The sequence below is a fragment of the Propithecus coquereli genome, unplaced genomic scaffold (genome assembly GCF_000956105.1).
Source record: "Propithecus coquereli isolate 6110/MARCELLA unplaced genomic scaffold, Pcoq_1.0 Scaffold316, whole genome shotgun sequence".
Lineage (NCBI taxonomy): Eukaryota > Metazoa > Chordata > Mammalia > Primates > Indriidae > Propithecus > Propithecus coquereli.
The window spans coordinates 2,338,544-2,357,140 of NW_012148797.1; the positions used below are offsets into that span (position 1 = coordinate 2,338,544).

Consider the following 18,597-nt stretch of genomic DNA (forward strand, 5'->3'; position numbering starts at 1 on the left):
AATATTGTTAAAATGTCCACAGCACCCAAAGCAATTTACAGATTCAATGCAATTCCTATCAAAATGCCAATGACAGTCTTCACAGAAATAGAAAAAAAAAAATCCTGAAGTATACTGAACCACAATAGACCCCAAAGAGCCAAAGCAATCCTGAGCAAAAAGAATAAAGCTAGAGGCATCCCACTATCTGACTTCAAAATATACTACAAAGCTATAGTAACCAAAACAGCCTGGTACTGGTATAAAAACAGACACAAAGACTAATGAAACAGAACAGAGAACCCAGAAATAAACTGCATTTACAGCCACTTACAGCCAACTGGTTTTCCATAAAGGCACCAAGAATATACATTGGGGAAAGGACAATCTCTTCAATAAATGCTACTAGGAAAAATGGTAACTATGTGCGAAAGAATGAAACTAGATCCCTGTCTCTCACCATAGACAAAATCAAATCAAAATGGATTAAAGATTTAAATGTAAGGCCTGAAAGTATGAACCTACTAGAAGAAAACATTGGGGAAACGCTTCAAACGATTTGATACAACCATCAAATCCTGATGGTTAGTCTGGGCAATAATTTTTTGGCTAAGATTTTAAAACCGCAGGCAAAAAAAGCAAAAATAGACAAACTGGATTATATCAAGCGAAAAAGCTTCCAAACAGCAAAGAAAACAACAGAGTGAAGAGACAACCCACAGAATGGTAGAAAATATTGGCAAACTATCCATCCAAGAAGAGATTAATAACCAGGATATATAAGGAACTCAACAGAAAAAACAAACAAAATAATAATCCCATTAAAAAGTGGGTAAAGGACTTGAATAGACATTTCTCAAAAGAAGACATACAAATGGTCAACACGTATATGAAAAAATGCTCGACATCACTAATCATCAGGGAAATGCAAGTCCAAACCACAATGAGATACCTCACCCCAGTTACAATGGATATTATCAAAAAGACAAAGAAAAATAACAAATGCTGGCCAAGGATGCAGAGAAAAGGGAACTCTTACACATTGTGGGTGGAATGTAAATTAGCACAGCCACTATGGAAAACAGTATGGAGATTCCTCAAAAAACTAAAAATAGAACAACCATATGATCCCACTGCTGGATATATATCCAAAAGAAAGGAAATCAGTATATCAAAGATAGGTCTGTACTCCCATGTTTATTGCAGCACCATTCATGATAGCCAAGGTATGAAATCAACCGAAGTGTTCATCAATGGATAAGGGAAATGTGCACGGATTTATAATAAAATATCATTCAATCATTAAAAAGAATGAAATCCTGTCATTTGCAGCAACATGGATGAACCTGGAGGACATTATGTTAAGTAAAATAAGACAGGCACAGAAAGACAAACGTCACATATTCTTACTTAGATGTGAGGGCTAAAAAAAAATAGGTGGATCTCACGTAGGTAGTGAGCAGAATGGTGGTTACCAGAGGCTGGGGAGGGTAGTGAGACGGGGAGATGAAGAGAGGTTGGTTAATGGGCACAAATACAAAGTTAGATAGAAGGAATAAGTTCTAGTGTTTGATACACAGTAGGTGACTACAGTTAACAGTAATATATCGTATATTTCAAAAAAGAGAAGAGAAGATTTGGAATACTTCCAACACAAAGAAATGATAAATGTTTGAGGTGATGAATAGCCCAATTACCCAGATTTGACCATGACACATTATATGCTTCTATAAAAATATCACATGTACTACATAAATATGTACAATTATTACGTATCAATAAAATAAATGTTTTAAAAGAGTGTACAAGACCTCCAGAGTCATAACATAAACAACGGCTGATACAACCACCAAATCCTGAGATCTTAATGAGATGAGAAGAATGAGCGTGAAGACGGTGGGGCAGGGATGGTGAAGGCTGCCAGAAAGCTAAGCCCTCGTCTATCATAGCAGGGGCGGTGTCCAGAATTAATAAATTAGGAAATAGAAGAATGAGCACATTATTTAGAAACAGGAAGGAAAAAACACCAGAAAAAAAAATCTAAAGCTTAAAGGGTTTGGGTGGGGAGTGGAAGACAGAGGCTGCTGTCCCCTATGACGGCTTTAATACTATTTGATTATATGCATGTTTTACTCTGACAAAAAAAATAAATAACTAAGCATTAATTTTAACAAACAGTTTGTGAGAGAAGACTCTAAGCTAAGATATGCACATTTTTTTAAAGGTTCATAAGCTAGGAACCTAAACACAAATCATACTCCTCAATCCTCTCCCAAATTAGAGACTTAAAAAAAGACAAAACCCTCCATTTTAAAAGTTCCAAAGATTTCTGGCTACGCAAAGTACTTCTGCTAATTCTAATAAACAGGGGCAAAAAGTCTCCATATCCAAACCATCTGACTCCCATGGTGGGACCGAGAACCCTGCTGCCTCACCCCCACGGCCCTCCCTCCAAACCTCACCAGGACCCTCCCTCAGCTCCTCAGCCATCACCTCCAGGAAGCCGGTCCTCCCCCAGAGTCCTCCAGAGACCCCCCCAAGTGCTCCCTAACGGTCTGAGCACATTTCCATCATCGCCTTTGTCCCTGTGGACAGCAGCCATTTACTTGTGTAGCTTCCCACCCACACTCCAAGCTCCCTGAGGCATCGTTGTAAGCCAAACCCTAGGCACCCAGCATGACAGCAGGCCTGAAAAAATGCTCTTGGAAGAGTGAGTGGATGAATGAATGAATCCTAATATACACTCCAGCCCTCCTCCTCACTGAACAGTCAGTGGGTCCTGAAACCCAAAGCCACTTGGTTATTCTGTGTGAAGTAAATTTATCTCCTTTTACTCTTACCTGTAGACAGTTCCCAGCTGGATGTAATGAAAAGCATCAATCTTCATCAATACTGCCTTTAAAAACACAAACATATGCACATGTAAATAACACACAACTTGCATATTAAATGCACAATCCAGGAGCCATGGTGGATCCTATCAACATTGGGTTGCCCTAACAAGGAAGCACACTGCATGTTCCTGAAAGGCTTGCTTGTTAATTAAAGTGCTGTACAGCTCTTTAAGGAAATTGCCTATCTACAGAAGCCAAAAAAAAAAAAAAAAAAAATATGGCAACTGGCTCTTCCTCAAGACACCAAAAACGACTACTAGAAATAAATAATACATCCCAAATAGCATGAGTTCATGCTTTTCTAACACGTAGTCTCTTCAAAAAGATTTTACCCAAAGATATTTGAATAAATTGCTTCTGCAGCCCTAAATAACATAACTTAAAACCAATTTACCCATTCGGCAAAGAAAAGCATCAAGAGCGCATTTTATTTTCAAACACCATTACACCGTAGAAAAAAACATGAGAAGTAAACTTACCCGTTGTACATCATAATGAAGTCCACGAATTGCAAAACTGGGGTCATACTCATACTTCCTGATTTCCACAGGATACTAAGAAAGAAGAAAGGAATCGGTTTCAGTCAACAACAACCTAAGTTTGGGATCGTGTCCTTATCTGGCCCTTGTACACGGCTGAGGCAGCTGATGCACCCTGGTGGGAAGGTGGGCTCAGAAGGGCAGACCACAGCTCGTCCCTCTGCTTCGAGCCCAAGCACTTCCTGGCAACCACGCTGGCCACAGAGCCTCCAACACGCCCCTAGCACAGCTGATCCGCCAAGCACAGGCTGGGCCTCATCCCCTTCCCCCTTAACTGCTCGCATATTAACTTCCTTTTCCCAGCCCCTCCCCTCCCTGGGTCCCTAGACCCCCAGACCTCTGAGACCCAGCAACACATCTGCTCCTCCCTCAAGCCATCGCTCCCTCCTCTTGTTGTTAAGGCTGCTAAGGAGGAAGAGCTGGAAGGTCCCCTCTATTACTAGAAACACAACTTCTCCCAAACAGATTGTCAACCATCCATTCAGCTCTTTTTTGAGCACCTCAATGCAGCAGCCCCCAGGTGGCCCCATTACCAGCTTTCCCAGAGAGACCCAAGGTGAAAACGTTTCATGGGAGACCTCCATATAGCCTTCGTCACTTTGCTCATCTGGACATCTGGCCGCCCTCACCCTCCACGACAGCCCCCACAGCTGTCAGGTTTCTCAGCGCCTGGCTCCCAGTTGCTGCTCCAATGCCCTGTCTCAGAACACTCATGACTTCTGGAGGCAGCCCAGCATCCCTGGTATTATTAAGCCATTCCTCACACTATGCAAAAACGCTGTCTCCTCCCTACCTACTGCTCCTGCATCCAAGTCGTTCCTCTCTCCCCAAATCTCAGAATTAGAACATCAGTCACCCAGAGGCAGCACCGACCTGCGATCACCGCTTCTGCTGCTACGGCATGGCAGGCCCTGTCATCCTCATTTACAGAGGAACCAACTGGCCTGGGCCACCCAGCTGGGGCATGGTGGGTGGAGACTCAGGCTCAGTCCTTCACCCCTGCTCTCCCCACACGCCCTCTGACCTGGAGCACTGGCCTGCAGGATGGAATATCTATACCTGAGTCTAGGGAGGCGACATCCCAGGCTCTCCCAATCATGATGCAAACTGCTTATATAAAAATCCAGACAACTACTAAGACACCCAGGAAACCCCCCTGCATGGCTGCACTGCTAACTTTTCATGGCCAGGGTCCCATTTGTGCAAGAACATTTCCTGGGACTACCAGGTTGACCCGCATGCAGCGAGTTCTCAAGTCAAGCTGCACAAAGCACTGACTCAAATGTCACATTTGGGCTCGTTTATCTACCACCTGCCACACGTGTACTTCTGAACACCGTGTACGGTCCTGCATTTTTACTGTCACACTTGACACAGCTGTCACAGAACCCAACACCTGGAACCACAGTCCTACTTACTGAAGAGGGGCCAAGGGACTTCAGCAGCTCTGCATCTCCTTTTAAACTCAGGAGTGATGAATGAGTTAAGAGGACGGATAGGAAAGACATATTTAAAATGTCACTGAGACAGGTGTCTTGACTGAGAATTTGCTATGTGCCCTACGCTAGACACTTTCTATGGCTTTATCTTCTTTATTCCTCTCCATGCCGACATGCAGGAGATGGGGCATCTCATGCCTGTTTTCCTGTTGAATCATCTCAAGATCAGAGTCAAGGAATTTGCCCGGGGTCACCCAGCTAGAGCGTGGTCAGGTCAGTATTTGAACTCAGGTGTGTGTCACACCCAGGTCTCCCCTAAGTCTGGCATTTCTTTCTTTGAACAAGGTTGATCTGGGCTCCGAGAAGGGCACGGCCCCGCACACAGTCACGATCCCCCACCTCTCACTCTGGCTGTTTTTCTTGGACAGCCTCCTCTGACAGATATGCAACGTTTATCAGATGGTCCAAAGACTATAGTAAATGACCTTGAGAACTGGCAGAAACAGCTAAAAGAGCCTCATCATGACGATTTCATAATGAAGAACATGGCTCCAAGGCTGAGAGACCAGGCGTCCAACCATGTGCTAGCTGAGTGACCCTGGGCTAGGTCCTCTGTCTCTCCAAGCCTTGGTTTTCTCATCTACAAAGTAAAGATAACAAGAATCCCACCCTTTTGAAAGTGCAGATGATTAAGTCCAAAAATGCACGTGGGGAGTGAGGGCAGTGCCTGGCACATAGCAAGTGCTCAGTAAAACCGAGCTGCTTCCCTGGATTGAGAACCAGCAGGCCTGGGGTTTAGGAACCACTCTGCTGGCCTCTGCTGCTCTCCTACAGGACTCTAGGCAAGTCGCCTCCAAGGCCTCTTCCTTCAACTGCAAAATGAAATAGGGGACTAGGGTGATTTCCATGCACCCACCCTAAACTGTAATTTCCCCTTATAACCAGCAAGTCAAAAATGCCCTCATGTTGGGCTGCTTTCCAACACGTTCACATACACACACCCACGGCACCTCTGGGAACAATTGTCACTAGTAACGTCCAGCCCAGGAAGCCAGAGCTGCTCACACCAGGCAGGCGGTTACGTTCCTCCCCCACAGTTTAGGGCGAGATTTTCAAGACTCTTTTTTTTTTCGATTTTCAGGATTCTTAACGGTGTAGAAACTTTTTAATCACCCAGAAAAACAAGACTCATCCCATGTGAGGCATCATGGAAATAACTGGTATCCCTAAAAGCAGTAAGAAATATAAAAGATAAAAGATCCCTATTTGGGATTTTTATTAAAATTCTAATTTAGGCTCAGTCGGGTTTCCTTCAGTGCCTGGATTTGATTTGATCCCTGGTACAATCTGGGCAGGCCACTGTGTGCAGGTAAAGAAAGAGCAAAGTGTCCGCCTGAAAATGCTACAGAAATGTCCCTATGGCTTCAAGCAAAGTTAGTACCAAAATGCAGCAGAGAACCCAGGAATCCTCATGTGTGTATAATTATTACAGTCCTGCTGCTGGGCCACGTGCCTCATTCCCGGGCAATTACAAAATCTCTGGATACAGCTGGTAACCTCCACCTTACAACACCGCCCATGTGTTCCTAAGGTCCTATAAATACATCCATTTTCCGGAGGTCTCGGTTGATATTTCAAGTAGCCTAAATTATGAGTTTAATTAGAGGCAGGGCAGAAGAACATGAAAACAAAGCTCTCCGAAAGCCACACAAGCACGAAGCTAGGGAAGAATGACCTCATCACAGTGCCGGCCCTGCAGGACGCACAACTGTCTCACTTCCCTGCGGAATTCGTGGATGCGAATGTCCAGTGTTTATCGGGCCTGCACTTTGCTCCTGGGGCTGGGAATATGGCAGAGGACAAAACTGACAGAGTCTCCGCCCCCAAGAGGTTTCCAGTATACCGCAGGGAGGCAGACCACAGACAAATACCACGTGCAGAGTATAATGCCTCAGAGTGCATGTTCTATGAAGAAAATGCAGTATGAGGGTTCACAAATCTAAAAAACAGAAAAAACAAGGAGCGAGCCTCAGGCTGTCTGGGGCAGGAAGGGTGTTCCAAGGCAGAGGAAGCAGCAGTGCCAAAGGCAAAAGCAGAAAGGTGTTTGGCGGTTCGAGGAGCAGCAAGGAGGCCAGTGTGGCCAGAGCAGAGCCAGCAAGGGCGGGTAGGAGGCTGAAGGGGACGCCGGGGCCTGGGGCACAGCACAGACCCTTGCTATGAAGGGATGGAAAGCACACTCGTCTCTGTGGTCTTCCTCCCCAAAACCTGTAACGCCGTCTACTCATGAGGAAAATGCACACAGCATCTGACTGATACTCTTCAAAACTGTCAGGGTCATCAAAAACAAGAAAAGTCAGGGAAAGTGTTAACGCCAAGAGGTGCCTAAGGAGACACGACAAGCGCATGTAATGTGGTGTCCTGGAGGGGAACCTGGAGCAGGAAAGGGATGTTAGTAAAAAATAAAAATATCTGAATAAAGAATGGACTTCAGCTAACAACAATGTACCAATTTTTTCTTTTTTTTAAGACAGGGTCTCACTCTGCCACCCAGGCTGGAATATAGTGGCACAATCACAGCTCAATGCAACCTGAACTCTTGGGCTCAAGCATGCACCCACGACACCTGGCTAAGTTTTTCATTTTCTGTAGAGATGGGGGTCTCGCTATGTTGCCCAGGCTAGTCACCAAACTCCCTGGCCTCAAGCAACCCTCCCACCTCAGCCTCCCAAAGTGCTGGGATTATAGGCACGAGCCACGACACCTGGCCAATACTGGTTGTTTAGTTGTGACAAATGTACTGTAGTCATATAAAAGGTTACCATTAGGGGGATTTATATAGGAACTCTTTGCAACTTTTCTGTAAGCCTAAAACTACCCTAAAACTAAAAATTTAAAAAAGAGAGAGGGCACACAGCATTTGCTGAGCGATCAGATGTGGGATAGAGTGTAAGGGCTCACAGCTGATGGTACCCTGGGGATCTGAACAACAAACTAAAGAGAAGAGAATGCGAGCAGAGGTGCGAATCTCGAAGCCGAAATGGAGAACTCTTCTACCAGTCCCTTTCTGTTCCTTGGTGGACACAGGAAATGAAAATATAGAACCAGTTATTACTCAATTTTTTTAATTTTCATTTTTGTAAAAAAAAAAAATTGTTCTTATAAAAAAAAGGGTAATTACAAAGGAGCTGGAACTTTTACATTTGCTTTTTGGAAAGATGCTAAATAGCAGATTTATTGTTCTATCACTGTGTGTCTCAAAAGCAGATGTCTTTCCGACTCTACAAGTACATAGAGTACATTCACTCTCAGCCGGAAAAAATGGCACTGAACTCAGTGCATCTTGGAAGAATTAGTTTGTTAAATCAGAGCAAGAGAAAAAATCTGCATAAGTATAACTGACACTACCAGTATGCCTGATATAATTAGTGTTATAATATTTCTTTTATCAAAGCAACAAATAGATGTAATGAGAATGAACTTTCAATAATCTTAAATCTAGAGGTTTTTCTAATCATAATGATTGTACCTTTTATTTTATCCATCTATTTCATCTCTCTTCCTCCTAAATTTCATAAATTTTTTATGTTCATAAATGTTTTATTTTCATGAATATTTTATTTTCATCCGAACAAAAAACCCATAGGATGGAGAGGTGTTATCAACCCTACAAGAGGCAACATGGAATACAGGAGAGCACACAAGTCCCTTGGAAACAGGCAGATCTGAGCTGAAATCCTGGTTCTGCCTCCCACTGGCCTGTGGCCTTGATCTAGTAGCGTAACTCTCTGAGCCTCAGTTTCCTCAACTGTAAAACAGGGATGACATATATGTGCGAAGTTGTCGTGCAGATTAAAAATAACAATATTAGTATATAGTCAACATTTATTGAGTGTTTTCTATGTGCCAGGCACTTTACATATTAACATATTGACTCATTTAGTTATCGCAATAACACTATGAAAAAAGCACTGTTACTATGTCCATTTTACAAAGGAGAAAACTGAGGCCCAGAGAAACCGGGTGAGTTGATCAAGATTACATAGGAAATAAGTGGTGAAGGCCAGGATTTGAGTCCCAGCAGTCAGGCTTAGAACCTGTGCTTTCAGCACCTAGCAGGCAATCGATAAGCAGGGTTGTCGGGATCATGACCTGCTTTCTGTAAGTGGCATCAAAGTCACAGAAAACACTGCAGCTGACCTGGGACTAGAATGCCAGCACCAATGCAACACCCCTTCAGCTCCACCTCCCAGCATCTCCCACAGGGTGGTGAAGAGATAGGTTGGGGTAGCAGACGGGAAGCAAGGGCAGAAGCACCTCGTTCTTCGTCTGCCTCCATCTCACAATCCAGGGAAAGGACCACAGCTTAGACGGGAGGGAACAGAGTCTCTTGAGCAAATGAAGACCTGCTGCTGGATGGCAAGTGGCTGGGGGTTTTAGCTCTGGTAAAAAGGCCATAACTAAAGAAAGCTGGCTGTTGGCTTAGTGGCAGAAGGGAAGGTTCTTTTTGGCAAATACCATTTCTGCATTTTAGCTAAGGACAAAAGGAGTTGCTTAGATCCACTGATAACCAAAAGCTGAGGGGGATCAGAAAATACATACTGGATCAAATGGTCAGGATCCAAAACTAATGGAAACTTTGGCTGCATTAATAGAAGTATGATATCCAGAACCAGGGAGGTGATGGTCTCCCTCTATTCCATGCTAGTCAGACCCCACCTGTGGTAACACCTTCAGTTCAAGGCCTCACATTTGGGAGGGACAAACCAAGGCACACACAAAGGAGGGTGACCAGGATGATGAAAAGAAAAGAAACAAATGAGAATGGTTAAAACAGCTAATAACGATCAGCCTGGGAAAAGAAAAGACTTGGAGGCCATGATAGGCTGGTCTACACACCAGCCCATTATATGTCTGGTACGCAGATAGTCAGGAATAAAACATTAGTTTGCATGATTTGCATTTCTAGGTTACTGAGACCCACCCACCCCAGCCCACCTTTGCCAGCAAACCCCTTCACGAGGCGGCTGAAATATCACTTCTTACTTGCTTCTCCAGTTCCCTCAGGCAGAGTCGTTCCAACCACCCTCTACGCATCCTTAGCTCTCCATTTGGGTGTCTACAGGGGCCTCCACCAGCAGGCTTCATAATTTATCCGCCTACATGATCGACTCCCCAACGAGGCTGCTGGTTCTCCACGGGCAATGCCTGTCTCCTACTCACCTTCCTTCATCCTTCCTGCTTCTACCGCAGGGCTTGGCACAGACAAGGCACTAAATAAAGGCTTAAGGAATGTATGAAGGAAGAAAAGAGACCAATGGTGAAAACTATGTAAAAAGCAGAATTGTTCAACCCATGGAAGAACTTCCCAGAAACCAGAACTGCCTCCAGGGTAAGGTGCTCCTGTCCGACATGGAGGTTCAAGCTGTGATTCTCAGGCTGCTCGGGGGGGTTCTCAAAGGACACTAGTCACACAACTTCTGAGGTTGCTTTTCATCCTGACTCCTAAAATGTGTACCCCAACCAGACCAAAGAACACTAGCATTGAATATTTTCTTTTTGTCCTTCCTCATTAAAAGCTCTCAGTGTCACTGTGCTTCAGAAGACATTCCAGTATTCTTTACTCTTAGCAATTCAAACCAGTATTGAGGGTAAAACATGGCCTAGCATTTGAGGAATTTCTCCTAACCACAATTCAATAGGCGGCCACTTCATCAAGCTCTGGGAGGAACTGCTGCTGCTCTGTGAAACGTGAGAATGTAAACATCTCCAGCGGCATCTCCATTAATGTGGACCGTGGACAGTCTTTGGCCAGAGAGACATCTAAGGATTAAAAAAAAAAAAAAAAAAACCTATCTTCCAGATAAGAGTCATTTGAAAATTCAGAATGGAACAAAATCTACTCATTCATTCAGCAACAATTTACTAAACGACTTCTCTGTGCCAGGCATGGGGCCATGCCAGCTCAAGGTTATTCTAAGAGGAAAGCAGGAGGGAGGAGACTGAATGGTCCCTGTGATCTCACCCGGTGTTCATTGATGAGAAGGTCCCGAGCAGCATTAAATATCAGCGTGTGGAGGTGCTTTGAATAAAACACCAAGGTGTAATCGTAATCAAAGCCGTAGATTTCAATGTCTGACAGGCTCATTTCATTGTTTGAGAAAATGGCATCTGGATTCAACAAGTTGCTCATAATTGAAGGTACCAATTCTGGAAGGAAAGAAAAAAAATACATTATACCACATAATAAATAAGGGTTAGTACTATTTCTAAAAGGAAATGAGTAAACCAGAATATAAGAGTGATTTGCTTCACCTTGAAAATATGCAGAGTGAAAGAACCCAGCCACAAAGGACCACATGCGCCATAATTCCATTTATATGAAAAGTGCAGAAATGACAAAGCCATAGAGACAGAAAAGTAGACTGGTGGTTGCCTAGGCCTGGGGGCTTGGGGGTAAGTGGGAAGTGACTGCTAATGGGTATAGAATTTTTTTTTGGGGGGGTGATGGAAATATTCTAAAATTGATTGTGGTGACAGTGATGGTTGAACACCTCTTTTGAATATACTAAAAAACCAATGCAACGGGTGAATTGTATGGTATGTAAATTATATCCTAATAAAACTGTTACTGAAAAGGAATATTTACGCCAGGTGTGAAATCCTAGCACTTTGGGAGGCCAAAGCAGGAGGATCGCTTGAGACCAGGAATTTGAGACCAGCCTGAGCAACATGGTGAGTCCCTGCCTCTAAAAAAAAATCAAAAAATTAGCTGGCTGTGGTGGTGTGCACTTATAGTCCCAGCTGCTCGGAGGGCTAAGATGGGAGGATAGTTTGAGCCCAGGTGTTAGAACTTACAGTGAGCTATGATTGTGCCACTACACTCCAGCCTGGGCAACAGAGCAAGATCCTGTCTCCCCCCGCCAAAAAAAAAAAAAGAGCAAAAAGAAAAGAAAACCCAGCTGGGAGTGGTGGCTCACACCTGTAATCTTAGCACTCTGGGAGGCCGAGGTGGGCGGATTGTTTGAGCTCAGGAGTTCGAGACCAGCCTGTGCAAGAGCGAGACCCCGTCTCTACTAAAAATAGAAAGAAATTAGCTGGACAACTAAAAATATATAGAAAAAATTAGCAGCGCATGGTGGCGCATGCCTGTAGTCCCAGCTACTCGGGAGGCTGAGGCAGGAGGATCATTTGAGCCCAGGAGTTTGAGGTTGCTGTGAGCTAGGCTGATGCCACGGCACTCACTCTAGCCTGGCCAAAGAAATGAGACTCTGTCTCAAAAACAAAACAAAACAAAACAAAACAAAACAAAAGAAAACCCAAACAATGGAGATTTACCAACACTTCCATTTCTTCATTAGTTTCTTTTGTCAAAATCAATAGAGACAATAACCGTGGCTTTTATTTTTCTTTTGCAAATAAGACAGATCTGAGGATGGTAAACAGACAGTAACATTTTACAAAACTTGGAGGCAGATGGTTCACAAGAACCAGTCTTGAGGAAGGGGAGAAGCTTCAGTATCTACCACCAAAAATCTTCTGGCCTTACGTGATCGATGGGCCACTGCGAAGGATGCTATTTTCTGAAAATGACCACACGGGATTGTCCGTGTGATGTAAGGCGGGATCGCTTACACAGCGACCAAAAGCTCCACTTTCACAAATGACCTTTCCAAGGGAGGTTCTAACAGCCTGTTTAATTAGAAGTGTATATTTGGAAGTGGTGTTGGCGAGAAAGTCTGTCTCCCTTTCTATTACCTGAGAAGACGATGTGAAGCCCTCAAGGAGAAACTGCTGTGATGGAAAATCACAACCACCAGCACATCTCCAAAAGCCGCACGGAATTCCCCTGCCGCAGTGAATGCCTGAGATACGTTAATCGCACGAACAGCATCACCTGAAAGCGTGGATGTCTGTCATCCTCAAAATAAACACGAGGGGCAGCATCAGAGGCTTAAAGGATCTCAGCTCCCTGTGCAGCCGCCACATAAACAAGCTAAGAACAAACATGAATAATTACAAGAAAAATGAAAAGAACCAACCACTCACAAAAAGAGAAACAGTCTGTCTAAACTTTAGACTCTAAAGTAGAAATTGAATGCTCCCTGACTAACTCATCAGTTATGTATTTTCGCAAAGCAGAAACAAGAGCATAAACGGGTACAAATTTAGAAAGCGAATTCCTCTTGTACATAACGGGTGACGACAGCAACACTATACGGTTAGGACAAAGAAACGGAGAGACAGCCCTGATGCTCTGGCCCAAGCTCTGACCAGAACTGGGCTCCGATGCGGCCCCGCCGGGCAGGATGCTGCACACCTTCCATCAGACAGCGCGGCACACTGGGAACCCCCGGCGCACTCAACTTCTTCCAGTTTTTCATCTGCTAATCCCACAGAGCACCGGCAAGTGCGGTGAACAACGCGTGGGGAAAACTTGTGAGCTTTTTGCTTTGGTTTGGGTTTTTGTGGTTTTAATTGTGGTAAAATACACATAAAATGTACCCATCTTAACCATTTTTAAGAGTACAATTCAGTGGCATTAAGTACATTCTCCTTGTTGTGCCACCATCACCACCATCCATCTCCGGAACTCTTTTAATCTTGCAAAATTGAAACTCCATACCCACTAGAGAACTCATCCCCCCTTCTCCAGCAACCACCGTTCTGCTCTCTGTCTCTGTCAATGTGACTACTCTCTGTACCTCACAGAAGTGGAGTCATTCAGTCTTTCTGCATAATGTCCTCAAGGTGCATCCGTGATGTAGCAAGTGTCAACATCTCCTTCCCTTTTTAAGGCTTAATGATATTCCATCATATGTATATAATACCTTTTGTTTATCCATTCATCCATCAGTAGGCGCTTGGGTTGTTTCCACCTTTTGGCTGTTCTGAATAATGTTGCTATGAGCATGCTATGCAAATATCTGTTCAAGTCCCTGCTTGCAACCTTTTTAAATACATACCCAGAAGTGGAATTGCTGAATGATGTGGTGATTCTATTTTTAATATTTTGAGGAGCTAACCTGCTGTTTTCCATAGCTGCTGCACCATTTTTTATTTTTTTAGGACCACCAGGGTTGGGTGCAGTGGCTCACGTCTGTAATCCTCACACTCTGGGAGGCTGAGGTCAGGAGTTTGAGACAAGCCTCAGCAAGAGCAAGACCCCGTCTCTACTAAAAATAGAAAGAAATTAGCCAGGTGTAGTCATGCATGCCTGTAGTCCCAGCTACTTGGGAGGCCGAGGCAGGAGGATGGCTTGAGCCCAGCAGTTTGAAGTTGTTGTGAGCTAGGCTGACGCCACAGCACTCTAGCCCAGGCAACAGAGTAAGACTCTGTTTCGGAAAAAAAAAAACCCACTATGGAAGAATACCACTCCTTGCCTAAATTTTATCTTTACTACTCAGAGAGAGAGAACATGAAAGAAGGCAGAACTTCATTCTGGTACAGAAGCCAGACACTGTCCACCTCTTCAAGGAAACATATTTAAACTATGTAATGATCTCAGCTTGGGAGGCAAAGTTTTTGCCAAGCACTTATCTCCTTTAAAGTTCCTGAAAACTAACTGACTCTCACCACACAGAGGCCTCGACCCTGGCAGGGCCAGCACTGTCTGTCACAGAGTAGTGTGTGGAGATAGTGCCCAGCAGAAACCCATGGCCTGAGTCGTGTCAAGGGACAGTCTTAATGTTTTTGGAAAGGTGCTGGGACTATCAGTTAGCCGTTGGGCACACAGCACTGGAGACCTCTAGAAATTTACTGAATTCATTACTGCTCTCAGCATTATCCCAGGAACCATCAGATAAGGACAGGAGAGTGTAAGCGATGGGTCTGACAAACTCGAGGTCCCACAGGCTGCCTGGGATAAGTGATGGTCACGGGCACTAGTTGTCTGTGCCTGCCCAGCGTGGCTGTGCCATCTCATGTTCACTCCCGTCCAGCTGGTGCCTCTTCCCACGCATGGGGGGAGGATTACAATCCTCCCCCAACTCTCCACCCCCAGTTCTGGTCAGCTCTAGCCAACAGATCTTGGGCAGCCAGAGTGGGGCACACTCCTTTCTCCTACTATGCCTACTGTGGACACATGTGGCTATCACACAAGATAAAGAAGCCTGGAAGGCTAAGCTGCCACATGGAGCTGACTGCCCTGGAGAGTTGCCAAAGTCCCCAGCAGATTTTGCATGAGTCAGAAATAAACTTTGGTTATAGCTGTCTGTCTGTAGTAAGTCATTGAAATTTTGGTGTTGCTTGTCACTGCAGCACAACCCAGCCTAACCTGACTAATATACCTTCAATTCTTCTAATAGCCTAAATTTCTCTGGGAAACCTCCCCTCCCCAATATCCAGACTGTCTGGTCTCTGGCGGTTCCATTCCTGACTCCAGGGGGAGGCCACGTGAACCAAGCCTGGCCTAACAAAGCACCTGAATTCCCTCACCAACACTGATTAGTTTGAGGCAGACTAGGCCCCCTTCCAGCCAATGATAATCATACTTCCTCTGAAGCCAAAGTGAACCAATGAGTCCAATCAAGTCAATTTGGGCATTTGCAGAGAAGAGGTGCTCTTTTCTTCCAAACCTGGACTTAAGAGGATATAAATCTGGAGATGTCAGGGGCCACCACTAGGAACCTGAAAAAGATGCCAATGGGGAAAAGAGGAAGGTCAAGGGACAGAGAGAAACCACCCAATAACATCATCAGAACCCCCAAATCAAGTTACACTTGGAGCTAGTACTATCTCTGAATTTTTTACTCACATGAGCCCACAAAATTTCTTCTTTTTAAATTTTTTTTGCTTAAATTAAATCAGTTTGAGTTAGGTTTTCTATGGCTTGCAGCCAAAGGAGTCCTAACTGAAAGTTCATTTTAAGGATATTTAGCCGCTCAAAATTCTGACTACAAAATTTAACTTATAACCTGGCATCAAAGGCATTCCCCATTTATATCTTAACCTGTCTTTCCAATCTTAAATTTTCCTTCACACACCCTATTTTCAACAAGATGGGTAATCCACTACTCTGTGTTCTCCAGCATCTACTATAGTTGAGTTAAATCTTCCTGGAATATTCTTTGTCTGATGTCTGTGCATAAACACTCAACAGTGTATGGAAAGAATGTCAAGGAAGATTTTCCTTCATATTATGCTACAAAACAAATACCATGTGAATCAAAGAGTTAAAATTTTTTAAACATTAAAAAGGTAGAAGACATATACAGATCACTATTTTGTCTCTGAATAAAACATAACTTTACAAATGTAAAAAAAAAGCAATAGAATAAATCATGAAGGAAAGTACTGACAGATTTACAACAAAAAAAATTTCAATAACTATGTATCGAAAAATATCAAAAACAATAACTTGGGAGGACGGGTATATTAGACAAAAAAAAATTTAAAGACAAACAGCAAAGGACTAATATCCTTAATATAAAAAATATAGGGATAATTATATCCTTAATATAAAAAATCCATACAAGAGGAAATTATATAGCTAACAAACACAAATGTTCAACCATTCTAATTATCAAAAAAAGCAAATTAAAGCAATTAAACACAGTTAATAGTAGCTCTCTCTGAAAGGCAGAATTACAAATGGCTTTACTGTCTATTTCATTCATATGTTTTTCTACAATAAGCATGTGTTACTTGGCTAAAAAATAAAAGTAAGGTGTCATTTTCCTCCTGTCAGATTGCAGCAGTGTTTCTGTTACTAGTGTTTTTTGTGTGTTATGTTTTGGGGTATTCTATTCTTGCTTTATTTGTAATGACGGAACCCAGAGCTAATGCTGGTGCTGGGACCCAGGCAGCCTCGCTCCTGGCTGTTTAATTACAAATCAGCACAAGCTTTCTGGAAAGCAGCTCGGCAATAAGTATCAAGAGTCTTTTTTTTTTTTTTTTAATATTCATACCCTTTGACCCAGTAATCTCTTTCGAGGAACTATGCTAAGGAAATATTCAGAGATGTGGATAAAGATTTATATACAAAGATTTTGTTACAGTGATATTAATCAAGCAAAAACTGGGGAAAACATGCTCCATTTGGAGGCCCAAACATACATTTCAGATATTTGAACCCAGGAACCAAAACCTGTTAACAAGAATGTGATCAAATGAGAAGCTGAAATACACTTGAAAATCCTTAAAGTTCAATTTTATCGATAATGCAAACCACAATCCCAGAGACATTAAGATAGCATCCTTCTTTAGTTAGTTAGTTATGGTTTTTTCCTTTTGGTATATGCACTAGATTTCAAGCTGTTTTCCTAGAAAAACAATATACAGATCTGAAGTCCTAAAGAAGAAATGGAAGGAGATAATTTCCTAGAGAATTTTAGAGGTTACAAAAAACAGGGGGAAAGCCTCCATTTCCCTACCCCATTTATCACTAAGTTTTCTGAGAATCTCCCGCGTGCTCAATGGACCAAGTCCTTCCAGTGGGTAATAATTATGTGCATTTACTGTGTACCAGCCACTACACAAAGCAATGTAGCCTCTGCTTAATGTGAGGCACTAGTTATCACACCCATTTTAGAGAGGAAGAAAATGAAAATGAGGTGAGATTGACAGCTCAAGGTCACATTTCTTTGTAATCCATTTCTTTGTTCCTAAATCAACAAATGTTACAGCAGAGTTATTTGTTTTTCCCTAATTTGACCAAATCTCAACTTCCGTTTATATTTCATAATATTCATGTAGTTCATTAATACTCACAAATATTCTACGTATTTCATGAATTATTTCATATTTATTTAACATTACTTATCTTTGGAAAGTTCACATGTAGATTGAAAACAGCAATCTTTCAAAATTTCTTTTAAAAGCAGACATAGAGATTGGAAACGTTTTTAAAAGTATAGGTACTTTTTGTTTCTAAGTTGAGGCAGTACTTATTAATATTTTTCTAATAATAGAAAAATACATTATAAATGAACTCAAAGTCCGACCCAAATTTCAAACATTTAAACTTCGTATCTGTAACTACCAGTGAAGAGAACAAGAAAAAGACAGTCCTACTTTAGGTAATTTTCTCTTAGCAACTTTCACCATGTGCCACCCAGGCTAGGCACAGGCAGTTCAGTCAGTTCTGCTATTAATGGTTGTCTGAAAAATGTGGATTTGTTCTAAATGACATGTTAGGGGACAATTTGACCATAATGCAATTTCACATTTGCATATGTTTTGGTATGTTATGTTTCCATAGCTGCTGGTCCAGGGCAGAACACCTGACTCACACTGGGCCACTCCTAGGGCCCTACCTCCTGGGGTGGGTACAAGCCTGGAGCTAAACCAGAGTCCTTCCCTTACTTCCCTGGTTTTATAGCTTTATCGAACTGCAAATGATGTACAGTAAATCGCACAAAAAATATACAGTTCAATGAGTTTGACATATACTGTAGAGATATCTGCGAACCTATCGTCACAATAAAGATAACGAGCAAATCTAACACCCCCAAATGCTTCCTCACACCCCTTTCAATTCCAGTCCACCCTCCCTCCACCCTTGCCCATGACACTGCTGATCTTCTGGTCAGATTCAATCGCATTATCTAGAGTGTTATACAAATGGGATCATACAGCATGCAGCATTTTTGTAAACTGGTTTTCCTGCTTACTAGACTTACAGGAATTTTTTCAATAAGCACTTATCACACCTACTATGTGCCAGGCCCTGCACAGGGCACCGTACAGGGGTTATCAAAACAGAGCAACATCACGGGCAGTGGGGGAGACCAACAAATATCATGCTGA

At 43.0% G+C, this 18,597-nt stretch overlaps 1 protein-coding gene across 1 annotated transcript in view; it reads right to left on the minus strand.

Annotated features, from left to right (window-relative positions):
• The window catches only part of NT5DC3 (5'-nucleotidase domain containing 3), a 53,627-nt gene that overhangs the window by 22,262 nt on the left and 12,768 nt on the right, over nucleotides 1-18,597 (minus strand). Inside the window, exons 2-4 of the mRNA XM_012650246.1 lie at nucleotides 10,874-11,058; nucleotides 3,353-3,427; nucleotides 2,820-2,875 (exon numbers count right to left, since the gene is read on the minus strand). Of these exons, the coding sequence (XP_012505700.1) occupies nucleotides 2,820-2,875; nucleotides 3,353-3,427; nucleotides 10,874-11,058 (316 nt within the window). The remainder of the gene's footprint in view (nucleotides 1-2,819; nucleotides 2,876-3,352; nucleotides 3,428-10,873; nucleotides 11,059-18,597) is intronic.